Source organism: Balaenoptera musculus, chromosome 8 (genome assembly GCF_009873245.2).
Source record: "Balaenoptera musculus isolate JJ_BM4_2016_0621 chromosome 8, mBalMus1.pri.v3, whole genome shotgun sequence".
Taxonomy (NCBI): domain Eukaryota; kingdom Metazoa; phylum Chordata; class Mammalia; order Artiodactyla; family Balaenopteridae; genus Balaenoptera; species Balaenoptera musculus.
In genome coordinates, this window is record NC_045792.1 from 38,672,618 (window position 1) to 38,685,438 (window position 12,821).

General features: G+C 42.3%; 1 protein-coding gene across 2 annotated transcripts in view; it reads right to left on the reverse strand.

The window, feature by feature from the left end:
- The window catches only part of HEPHL1 (hephaestin like 1), an 88,883-nt gene extending 86,943 nt beyond the window's left edge, over positions 1 to 1,940 (reverse strand). For both annotated transcript variants that reach the window (XM_036859213.1, XM_036859212.1), the window contains exon 1: positions 1,771 to 1,940. In XM_036859213.1, the coding sequence (XP_036715108.1) occupies positions 1,771 to 1,940 (170 nt within the window). The remainder of the gene's footprint in view (positions 1 to 1,770) is intronic.
- Positions 1,941 to 12,821: the final 10,881 nt, after the last annotated feature.

Below are 12,821 nucleotides of genomic sequence, written 5' to 3' on the forward strand. Positions count from 1 at the left end.
TAGAAAGTTCTTATTAATGGAATCCTTGACTTCCCTCAAAGTTGAGTTTAATTCAATGGGAAAGGATCACCTTTGCCAGGAAAAGGTTGCATCATGAAAAAATATTGGCTCTGAAGTCAAAGAAATGTGAGTTTGGTGCTGCCTTTTACATTGTAAATGAGTATTTGACTTCAGAGCCTCAGTTCCTTGTTTGTAGAGTGGGAATAATAACATCTGCAAGCAGTAATGAATTAAAAGTCTCCGGTACAATCACTGGGTCAGAGTAAATGCTACCAAACAGCTATACTGGCATGGGCATTTTAGGAGAAAGATAGAATTCTATGCATATGGAAATGTGTCCAACATCACATTGAGCTTAAAGACTACACTCACTACCCTCAATGCACACATCTTGAATATTTTCCAGTCCAATAGCTGCTCACAATGATCATTTTTCTATTGATGCCTTTTTGAGGACAGCAGAGCTCTATTTCCAGGGAAAGCCCCTGGCAGTTAGGGGAGTCTTTCGACTCCATATCCATTTGTTGCAGTACAAACTGCCACCATCAATTGTCAGCAAATGTGAGATTGAAAGAAGTCAAGAGCATTCTCTGGAAATAGCCCCTGGACATTAAATTTCCTGGTACAAAGCTTAAGGAAAAGTCTTTCTTGGTAGCCTGGCCGGCATGAGCATCATCCTTTTTGAATAAACAAAACATGACTATGCCTCCTTTGTGTTATTAGATAACCTGGAAGCCGTGTGTCCAAGCCAACTAGGTCTTTGGTCTTTCCCCAGGGCAGGGGTACCTGGCTTTTAAAGACCTGTTGGCAGACCCCATGAATCTTAGCAACTAACCTCATCTTTAAAAAATGGAACTTGGATTTGGATGCACTGGGCTCTGCCTATCAAGAAAGGAACAAGCATCTGAATATATGACTATTTGCCAAAACATTTCAAAAGATGTTCTAAGAACTACAACGTTGAAAATATGCACGACAGCTTCTGGAGCCAGAAGGTGATTTCAGAGGGAACTCCAGGGAGCAAATGAGAGATTTAAGACACAGCACTCTGGGAGGAAGAGGGGTAACAAGTGCTATTTTCTGCAAAAATTATAAGTCAGGGACATAGAAGACTGCAGCATCATCTCACCCAGCTATGCCCTGGGCTCTGGAGATAAATATTGCCCTCAGATTGAATGAGTTGGGGCTGGAACAAACCTCTCACAAGCAAAATAAAGCCATTTCTAAGTGGACTCAAGGAAACTCTTAAAATACCAGCCAAATCTATTATAACTCTCCCCCTTTTTTAAACATTACAAAACAAAATGTAGCTACCTAGAGCATACCTATCTCTAATTATGATGTTTCATTCCAAAAATAAAAACTAAGAAAACACTATGTGTTTTAACAGTGAAGAATTCTTGAAATTTCTCAAATTTTTATCCCAAGTTTTAACTTTTTTTTTTTTTTTAACACAGTGAGTCCAGAACCCCTGGAAGTTCTTAGTGATATCTAGTGAAACTTGTCCATATAGAGAGTAAGCCATTATTCAAAACACATGTTTTTGTATACGGCTCTTCACAGACGAGGCTGTGAATAGATGGAGCTAAGAACGTCTCTTCCAAATTACACACTCGCCCATGCAAGGGCTCTCAAAGCAAACACAAAACCTCTCCTGTTGATTTAGGTCAACTCACCCCCACTGTAGCCACCCAAGGAATACAACCTTCCCCAAGCAGAGTCAAAAAGGAGCCAAACCTGGGAGTCTATTGGGACCCCAGTTTCACTCACTTGTCTTCTGTGAAAATTTTCCCAGTAATAACATTCTTCCCTTGGGGTACATAGTTCCAGTATTCTTCCACAATCCCAATGTGGTATGTTCTGGTAACTGCGCCAACTATCCCAGACAGACCCAGGAATGTAAGGAGAAGGATACAGCCAGCCGGCCGCTTCTGAGGCATTTGTGGATGTAACTCAGGCAAGCAGCCTGCACAGGAGGCAACCCTGCCTGTCCCTCCCCCTCACTCAGGGCTAGTTATAAATAAGGAATGGACAAGGTTCAGCTCCTCCTACTTAGCTAGTTTGGGGTTGGGACAGAGGCTGACAACTTGTATAAGCAGAGCAAGCTCGATGGGGTAGTTGCTTTGATGACAAAGTTTTTGCCATCCATCCAAGTAATGTAACTGGCTTATTTATTTACTGTCCAAACCAAACAGACTTGTTTCTGTAAGGTTTTGTGCTCTGCTCTGACATTAGTCTTTCGTCTTTGCCAGGAATGTCAGTACAACAAGTTGGGCTAATGGCTTCCCCCTGCCTTCTCTTTTTTTCTCTACACATATTACAGGAACATATTAAAATTGGAAAACTGGGTGGGTCTGTGTGGAGCATCAGGAAATAATCCCAAGCATTAAAGAAGACTTCATCTCTGTCGAAAAGGCAGAGGGAGTGATGTAATCACCCTCCACCTTCTCCAACTTGTTTCATGAGGCTACATGAAACAATCAACTCACATCATAAAGTTTATAACAACATTGTAAAACCTCACTAATTCTCCATTGCTCATGCACCATCTTCCCCAGATGCTCTCAAATCCCATCAGCAAAAATGAGGCACTCAATCGCCCAGTTCAGCCAAAATTTTAGAAGCCATCACCCCCAAGGGCAGGGAGCTGCCTTTCTTAGAATGAATGAAAATAATAAGGAAGAAGTACCCTTCAGGCACATGAAGACAAAATTCAGTACCAGGTCTTTGGGTCAAAAAGGTGAAGGGATGCTCATTCTTCTATTTATTCTAATCTGTGACCTAGAATCTCCGTGTTGAAAGAGACCTCATCCAACCTTGGAAGAGAGCCAATCTGATTCCCATGCAGAGTTGCTCTTGAGGTAGCAGCCATGGAATGAAGGAGACAGCCTCCTGGCTGGGCTTTGAGGTTAGAAAGACCTGGGTCAGAATCTAGTCCTACCAGTTACTAATTTAGTGGCACTGAAGAATAACTTGACCTCGCTAAGTCTGGGTTTGTAAAATGGGGATGGAGGGATTGTTAAGAAAATTTAAAGGATGATATATGAGCAAGTCTAGATGAGTTTGGGCTTGATAACTTTTTAGATAAAACAGCAAAGAAATGATCCATGAAAGAAATAATTGATAAGCTGGACTTCAAAAATAAATTTCTGCTCTGTGAGAGACACTGTCAAAAGAATGAGAAGAAAAGCCACAGACTGGGAGAAAATACTTGCAAAATACACATCTGATAAAGAACTGTTATCCAAAATATACGAGTAACTCTTAAAACTCAACAATAAGAAAACAAACAACCTGATTAAAAAATGGGCAAAAGACCTCAACAGACACCTGGTCAAAGAAGATATAGGGTTGGAAAATAAACATATGAAAAGATGCTCCACATCATATGTCATTAGGGAAATGCAAATTAAAATGACAATGAGATACTACTACACACCTATCAGAATGGCCAAAATCTGGAACACTGAAAACACCGAACGCTGGTGAGAATGTGGAGCAATAGGAACTCTCATTCATTGTTGGTAGGAATGCAAAATGGTACAGCCATGTCAGGACACTGATTGCCAGTTTATTATAAAACTACACGTACAGTGCACATTAAATATCTTACAATTTTATTTGTCAACTATACCTCAGTAAAACTTTTTTAAAAATCCTAAAATTTTGCCATATGATACAGCAATCACATTCTTTGGTATTTACACAAAGGACTTGAAAACTTATGTCTAGACAAAAACCTGCACAGAATAAATGAACGGTGGTTTATTTATTCCATTATTCCAGATAATGGAATATTATTCAACACTAAAAAGAAATGAGCTATCAAGCAATGAAAAGACATGGAAGAACCTCAAATGCATATTACTAAATGAAAGAAGCCAATCTGAAAATCTACATATTGTATGATTCCAACTAGATGACACATGGGCAAAGACAAAACTATGGAGACAGTTTAGGGATCAGGGATTATCAGAGGTTTGTGGGGAGGCAGGGATGAATAGGCAGAGCACAGAGGATTTTTAGGGCAGTGAAACTACTCTGTATAATACTATAATACGTGGTGGATACATGTCTATACATTTGTCCAAACCCACAGAATATAGAACACCAAGAGTGAACCCTAAAGTGAACCCATTATCATTGGGTGATAATGATGTATCACTGAACGTTCATCGATTGTAATAAATGTACCACTCTGGTGGGGATGCTGATAATGGCGGCGGCTAAGCATGCGTGGGGGAAGGAGGTGTGTGAGAAAACTCTGCAGCTCAGTATTGCTGTGAACCTAAAACTTCTCTATAAGAGTCAAATCTGTTTTTTTAAAAGAAGATCTGAAAAGATGATGTCTGCAAAGTGCCTACCATACCCACAGAACAGGTTTGCAATAAATGTTAACGTCCTTATTCCTCATCTACACCCTCTAAGAGAGCCTCTGCCTCAGCCCGTGTTATGACAGATGCATTTTCACCAACATTCTTCTGTTTTCTTTCCCAGAGTCCCATCCACCACACCTTCCACTAGCCTCAAGTAAGAGAGTTCTTTCTCTTTAAATTGTAGGTATGCTATAGGTATGCCATAGCATGGGTTTTGAGTTGACATCTATCTTAGCTAATAAAATACATGCTGAGTATCTTGTTTCATAGCCAAGCTCTTAATAACTTTGATTTATTGATTTGTTTTTATGGCAGGACACTTGTACAATAGAATAATTGCCATAGCACATTACCCTTTAACTCAAATCTATTCTTTAGTATAAGTTTGGAAGCTTTGTGTGAGTTCGTCACTTTAATATCCACTACAGAGGAAGGATTCACAGGGCGAACCTGGGCACGACCTCAAAAGAAGTAGGGCTTTAGGAGTTCTTGGAATTTGGAAATGTCCCAGAACAAATAGTTTTTTGTTTATACCCCAGAGAAGCAGACTATTTTGGGCCAAACAGGCTTGACGTGGTATCAAAAACTTCATTAGGACATATTCCACACAATTCTTTTAGACGGGAGAAACAGGTATAAATGACACAAATCAAAAACACACAGTTAACTTTTCTACTCAGGATACTGAATGCATATAATGAAGTCCCTGAGGAATGCATCACCTAATTTCTGATTCAAAATGAGGCCCACAGAGAAGACCCAGAGCACGGGAGGTGCTGTAGCCGATGAAATTAGTGCACTCAATCCATTCGAAGCAGAGAATGTGGTTCCTGAGGGGCAAAAGAGTCAGGGAAACAGTTTACTAAAAGTGATGAAATAAAGTTCTGGAAATTTCTCTGACTTTCTTCCTTATTCTAGGACAATAGCATCTGAATTACCTAAGAGCTGAGGAGCAGAAAAGAAAAGTGTGTGAGTGAATGAATTGTTCCTGTAACACTCATTTCTGAAAACCCACTGCTAAATACAAGGTGTCATGGACAATGTAGAGAGTTTGATTAGGAAGTCTGTGAGTAATAATGTGAACAAATACTTTAAACTCCATTGGACACTCTTCAGACATGAATAAAGCAGAGAAATGCAACATTTATAAAGCACCTACTATGTGAGATGGACAGTACAGATATTCACTCCATGATTTCCTCAGTATACTCACCAGGTTTAAGACATGGTAAATCTGATGCCATGCATCAATAGAATCATATCATATTTCTCTGAAACATAGTACAGGATACTTAGAGAATAAAACTTTTAGTGGGAGAAGCCAATTCAGATAAAAAGTATTCCAGCTAGCCTTAGCTGACGTGTCATTTTAAGTAATAAATAAACTGTGAATGACAAAATTGGCTGTCCCATTCTTTAGACTTTTTGCATATTTTAAGAGAAATATTAAATACTCCTTAAGAGATTTTCGATATTCCAAACTCTGACCAAAAACTTTCACTGGTCTAGCCCTCTCACTGCCCTGCCACAGTAGATCATGGCTCTTCAACCTCCTTGGGTCCCTCAGTTTCTTGATGGGATCTTTTTATTTCTCACCTGGAGGAGCCTTAGAGCTTTCTAGCTGCTCTCACAGGGGCCAGAGTGATCTTCCTGAATGCAGATGGGACTAGGTTTCTCCACTGCCTGAGATTTTTCAGTAGCTCCCCATGGCCTTCAGGATAAGGGCTGATAGCCTTGACTTGACTTTCAAGACTGGTCCTGATCTGGCTCCTAGGGACTGGAGCCCTCTCCTCAACATTTAGTCCAGGCTCTCATCATCATCATCATCGTCATGGCAACCAGTTTGCCCTTCATCTGTGCTCCCATCATCACTTTGTGTGTGCCTTTGCCATAGCACTTATCACACTCACACAGTGCAGTAATCATCTGTTTCTCTGCCCTCCCACACAACACTCATCAGAGGCTTCTTATGGGCAGGGACTGAGCCTTGTTCATACCTGTGTTTCCGGTGTCTGATGTTAAATGGTGAACCAACGCATGAGTGAATGAATGAATGAATATATTAGATGCTACCAGTATGTACCAAGTGTGTGTTATGTGGTGGTTTCTATGCTAAGCCCTTTACGTGCATTATTTCATTTAATTATAACAACATCTCTATCAGGTGTGCACCATTTTATCTGCTTTACAGATGAGGAAACTGAAGTTTAGAGGGGTTCCATAATTTTCTCAGCACCCCACACTGGTAAGCGGTAGAGTTCTGTGAGACTCCAACACCAGCATTTCTACCCAGACAAAGGAGAACGGGGGCACCAGAGATTATGGCTTCCTGCTTTATACTACTGAGTGGGACCCGCTCTCTGTAAAGAAATATGAACCAGGACTGTTCAAGGACCTGTCCATTGAAGGAGGATCTCCAAATGCCATCCCCCCAGCCCAGTCCACGCACCCCTGACAGCCAGGGAAAGTCCTAATTATTACAGAACACCCAAACATGCCATCCTGCTTCATCCCTCCTTTTAAAGTTCTGACCCTCCACCCACTCCACATCTCACCCGCACTAAATTCCCCACCATCCTCCTGAACCTTCCTAGGCTGTTCCTCTGGGAAGCCTTCCTTGGTTCCTGCTACACCCACCACACCTTCCCTCCCATGTGTCCCTCCTCTGTGCTTCTTCTGGACTTTGCATACATGCTTATCCTTGTTTATGTGATTATTTGCTTACATGTCAGTCTTCCTTACTAGGCTCTAAACTCCTTGAGAACAGAGTCTGGCCAGCCCTCAACACCTCCCTCCTGCTATGCCTGAAGTCCTAAGTCTTTACTAAAAGAACACACTGCTCAGGGCCTGCTCCAGCCTCCACTTGCCACCCCTGGGTACCCAATCTCAAAACTCTTGCTCTCCTGAGACTCTCACCTGCGCATTCTTTTTGGACCATCTGCTCACCTGGGATGGGATTTTGCCCTCCCTCCTCCCCTCACTTCCTCCTTCCCACCATCCTATCTTCCACTCATGCCTCTGCTCCAAACTCTGAGGTCTGAGAACCAGTCCTGCCTCATTCCTACATCCAGTTCTGTGCTCAGGCCCTTTCATATGTGGATTGGGAGATTTGAAAGGCATCCTGTTCATCTCTGCATCCTCAGTGGTAAGCACAGAACCAGTGGTTAGCAGTAGGCACTGAGGAAAAAAGGGAATAACAACTGTAGCATTTACAACACACTAGGCAAGATACTAAATGTTTTACATACATCATTTCTTATTCCTTGCCACCACAATATTCTATGAGATAGATATTTTTGTTCTTGTATTGCAGGTGGGAAAATTAAGGTTTGGGAAGATTAATAACTTGCCCATGTCACACAGCTAGAAAATGGTAGAGTCAGGATTCAAACCCGGGTCTGCCTGGTACAGAAGCCTACACTCCAGACCACCACACTGGACTAAATGAAAGCCAAGGCTAGTTCAGTAGACCATTTCGAGAAAGGAAACATGAGCAGTATACAGAAATTTCTCCAAACATAAACATGACCTATGATTTTTAAAGAAGCAGAATGTAGAATGCACATGGACAAACACTCCACCAAACAAAAGTCCAGTGATGGAATCATTCATTCCACTATTTGAAAATATTTGCTGAGCACCTACTTTGTTAACTGTTCCAGTCAACTGAGAATGAGACAGGCCCTGCCCTCAAAGAGTTTATGTTCTAGTGAGGGAAACAGACTGTCGATAATAAACAAGTATTAAAGTATTTATTTAAAAATATTAACCAAATATCGTGATGAGTTCAGTGAAGTTCAAGTTAAATCCAATGTGAATGGTGTGGGGAGAACGTCAGGGCTGTACCCAGGAGGTGTCTGAGATGTTTGGGGAGGTGGCCCAGCAGCTTGCTCTGAAGCATGTTGATATTTTATAGAGTGGAATAGAGCATATTAGAGTCCCATCCCTAAAGCCTCATCCACTGCCATCATCAAAAAGGAAGGAAGGAAGAAAGGAAGGAAGGAAGGGGGAAAGAAAGAGAGAGAGAGGTAGAGAAAGAAAGAAAGAAGGAAAGAAAGAAAGAAAACAAAAGAAAGAAAGAAAGAAAGAAAGAAAGAAAGAAAGAAAGAAAGAAAGAAGAAAGAAAGAAGGAAAGAAAGAAAGAAAGAAAGAAAGAAAGAAAGAAAGAAAGAAAGAAAGAAAGAAAGAAAGAAAGAAAGAAAGAAAGAAAGAAAAAGGAAGGAAGGAAGGAAGAAAGAGAGAGAGAGGGAGGGAGGAAGGAAAAAAGGAAGAAAGGAAAAAAGGAAGAAAGGAAAGAAGGGTGCAAGGTCGGGCCTAGGAGACACTTTGGTTGAGTTCTGGAAGGACTTAATGATGGACCACATCCCTGCCCAGTGGGAACTTCCACTTTCAGGCGTCCCTTTGTTCCTCTACTGGGGAAGTGCCTGATGATGCCTCAGAGCCCACATGCCTGAGGCAAACCCTGGTGCCAGACACTTGAGTGAGCCCGCCTTCACAGATGTAGTAGAAAGAAGAGCAAATACTCTCTCCCCAAAGTCCTCTGTTTTCCCCTCCTTCCACACAAACCAACACAACTGAGGGTGTGATTCGAACCCCTACTGCCTCTTTGAAGTATGGATTTGAGGGGTTCAGGCAGGACTGTGCCTTGGAGGTGTGTGTCAGTGTAGGGGGGAGGGCAATCTAAACAGTTGGAGTGTTAGCCCCATTCTGGCAGCCAGCCTTACACAATCCCACAAAACAAACATGCCCACCAACTGGAGCAATCAGCCCACCAGGCCACCCTCCTAGAATTGGAACTAACTACAGAGCCCTGGGACAACCACGTAGACACAAGTCCTAGAGCCTCTAGAGGCATCTGGTCAACCCCATGCACATGCTAGAGGACTGAAGAGTACCTTAAAGGGGAGAAATAGGACCAGAAACCAGAGCCCATGTAGAATTTTGTCTGGACTCAAGGCACCCTGCCCAGATAGCACTTCTAGCCCAGAGAGTCCTGGACACCAGAAGGGAATCATCTTTGAGAAAGGCACTCCAAAACGAGAGACCTCCTAAGGACCAGGGCTCAGAGCAGGGCCCCAGTGTCCAAGTCTAAGGACAGTACTGGGTTCAGTTCTCCTCCCAGCTCCATATTGTGTGTGTGTGTGTGTGTGTGTGTGTGTGTGTGTGTGTGTTTTGAAGGAGGGGAACAATCTGGTCACTATGATCTGGACATAGGGTTTTCCCATAGCATCTCTTTGATGACTCCTCTAGACCCTTTAGGGTGATACTCTGCTTCTCACTGAAAGAGAAAAACGAAAGCAAAGAGCCGGAAAGCCCCCAGACACCCACCCGCTGCCTCTTTCCATGACTAAGGGGTCAGGCATTCATTTACTCCTCCATAGGAAAGGGATTACCCTTCACAATCACTGTCACATCCTAACTATGCCTTTCCGTGCTCCATGCTCAAACCTCACAGCCAGCTGTGTTGTAATCTGAGTATGTGGCATGTCGTCATAACTTCTCCTAAACGCAGTCACTAAATGCTCTTGAGACTCTCCATGTATTCACAGCTCAGAAACAAAAAAGGCAAATTCTAGTCTGACAACTCTGGGTGGTCAGGAAAAGTCAGATTCCATTGCAACAGAACTTTCAGGATTCTTTTGAGGGACGTTGAATTTTTGTGTGTATCCAATACAGTCTCAAAATAGGTGGGTCTCCCAGAGTCTTGAAGCTTGGTTTATAATGATCTTGCATTGTTTGCACTAGTGAAGAAAGCTCCATTTCCCTTCATCATTAGTGGTCAGAGAAGTCTTAGAGAGAGTTCTCTTGTCTAGGCTCCAGGGTTTTAGAGTGATGTCTGTGTGAAGGCATTTGCAAGTCAGGACACTATATAGGATTGTCTGGTTGAAGGTCAATTCAGACTCTAGATCCCCCACTTCTCAGGAAATGGAAGGCTCCACTCCCTTCTCCCACCCTTCCATGGTTCTTCCAGTAATGGCTCAGTAGGACTGTCCGTCCTCAGTACAACCCCAGTGACCTGGGCCTAAGGAATACAGAGCAGCAGGGCAGGGCACTCGGGAAGGGGCTTACCAACTTCCCAACCTGTTTTCTGGGAAGATATCAAACTGCTCATCTCAAAACTTCTTAAAAATCCTACCTGAGGAGCAGAGCTCTTCAGGAAGCGCTATTATATGGCATCAAAGATACTGGTTAACTGTAGCAAATTTCTGGGTTCGGGTGGCTGTAGGAAGTGAATTCCTGTTAGAAAGGAGGAACTGGCTCCAGATGGGGCCTACCTTAGCTGAGACCTCCTTGAGACATAGATTCCCAGGAGAAATGCTTCTGACTTTCAAAGCACCTGCTGATTCTGTAGAGAAAGTCTTTATAGGCAGTGCTTCAACTCCCAGGTTTGGGCACATAAGCACATGTGGTGTGGATTCTGGAGTACAGCCAAGGTTCCCTGTTCTGGCCTGATCACTGATGCCCAAATTCCACAATCAGATCTTCCTGATTTTGGCTTGAGGCAAACCATGTGAAAATGCAAATATCTCATGATATTGGTCTTACTGGTTGAGGTTGTCGTCAATGAATGATTTTATTAGATCCTTTCCCATGAATAGGTTTAGACTGGGGGGGGAGTAAGGGAAGACCATAAGGTAACTGGTCTTCCAATAAGAGGTTCAGTAAGGCTCTGTTTCAAGTCAGAAGGAACCCAAGAGACTGTCTGTTTCAGAAGTCCCAAGTCACAGACCATAGGCCAAATCCAACCTGTGTTGCTGGTCTAGAGTGGTATCTAACACAAAATCTGAATGTTATGTGCTTTAAGTAGGATATGAGCTCTCCAGTTCATCATAGACCCCACCACACCTCACTGGCCTCCATCTATTTACTTCTGTTCAGGACACCTGGCCCGAAGGTATGTGTGTTTTTGACCCTTGAAATCTAGTCCAATTATTCACTCAATGCAAAAATCCCTTCAACAACATCATGCATTCTTTGCTCATTCGTTTTTCATATATTCATTCAAAATATATGTACTGGGACTTCCCTGGTGGCGCAGTGGTTAAGAATCCGCCTGCCAATGCAGGGGACACGGGTTCGAGCCCTGGTCCGGGAAGATCCCACATGCTGCGGAGCAACTAAGCCCGTGCGCCACAACTACTGAGCCTGCGCTCTAGAGCCCGCGAGCCACAACTACTGAGCCTGCATGCCACAACTACTGAAGCCCACGTGCCTAGAGCCCATGCTCCACAACAAGAGAAGTCACCACAATGAGAAGCCTGTGCACCGCAAGGAAGAATAGCCCCTGCTCGCCGCAACTAGAGAAAGCCCACGTGCAGCAACAAAGACCCAATGTAGCCAAAAATAAATAAATAAATAAATAAATAAAATTTATAAAAAAAAAAATATATATATATATATATATATATGTACTGAGCACCTACTACATGTTGGCTTATAAATACATAGAATTTTAGAGCAGGAAGAGTCCTTGGAGATGGTCTAGTCTTACCACTTCATAGGTGATGTAACTGAGGCCCAGGTAGCTGCACAGCATGTGTGACACCACAAAGCTGCTCTGTGGATGTGGCTGTCTCTCTGGAGACTGCCAAGGACCTCACTGAAATCCAGTTACACTATGACCACGCATTCCCCAATGCCTAGTTCAAGGATTCTCAAAGTGTAACCCAGGGGCCTCTGGGGTCCCCAGGATGCTTTCAGGGCATCTGTGAGGTCAAAACTATTTTCATAATGGTACAAAACTATTATTTGATTTTGTCACCCTCATTCTCCCATGAATGTACATTGAAAATTTCTGGAGGTACGTCACATGTGATATTGCAACAGATCAAACGCAGAAGTAGATATGAGAATATTAAGCCTGTCATTGAACAGGTTTACATAAGCATATATTACTAAACTATGCTACTGTTCTCACTAAATTTTTCTTGGAAAATATATTTCTATTTAAAAACATGTCATTTAAATTAATATTTAATGGGCCTTATGTTAACATTCATTTTTATTCTTTTAAAATGAATAGTTTTAAATTTCTCACTCTTAATTTCTAATGTGGTAAATATCAGTAGATGTAACCAACAGAAACTATAGCTTTTGGTGTCTTCAATAATGTTTGAAAGTATAAATAGGTCCTGAGTTCAAAAGTTTGAGAATGCTGGAGAGGGTGTGGAGAAAAGGGAAACCTCTTGCACTGCTGGTGGGAATGTAAATTGATACAGCCACTATGGAGAAGAGTATGGAGGTTCCTTAAAAAACTAAAAATAGATTTACCATATGATCCAGCAATCCCACTACTGGGCGTATACCCAGAGAAAACCATAATTCAAAAAGATACGTGCACCCCAATGTTCATTGCAGCATTATTTACAATAGCCAGGTCATGGAAGCAACCTAAATGCCCATCAACAGACGAATGGATAAAGAAGATGTGGTACATATATACAA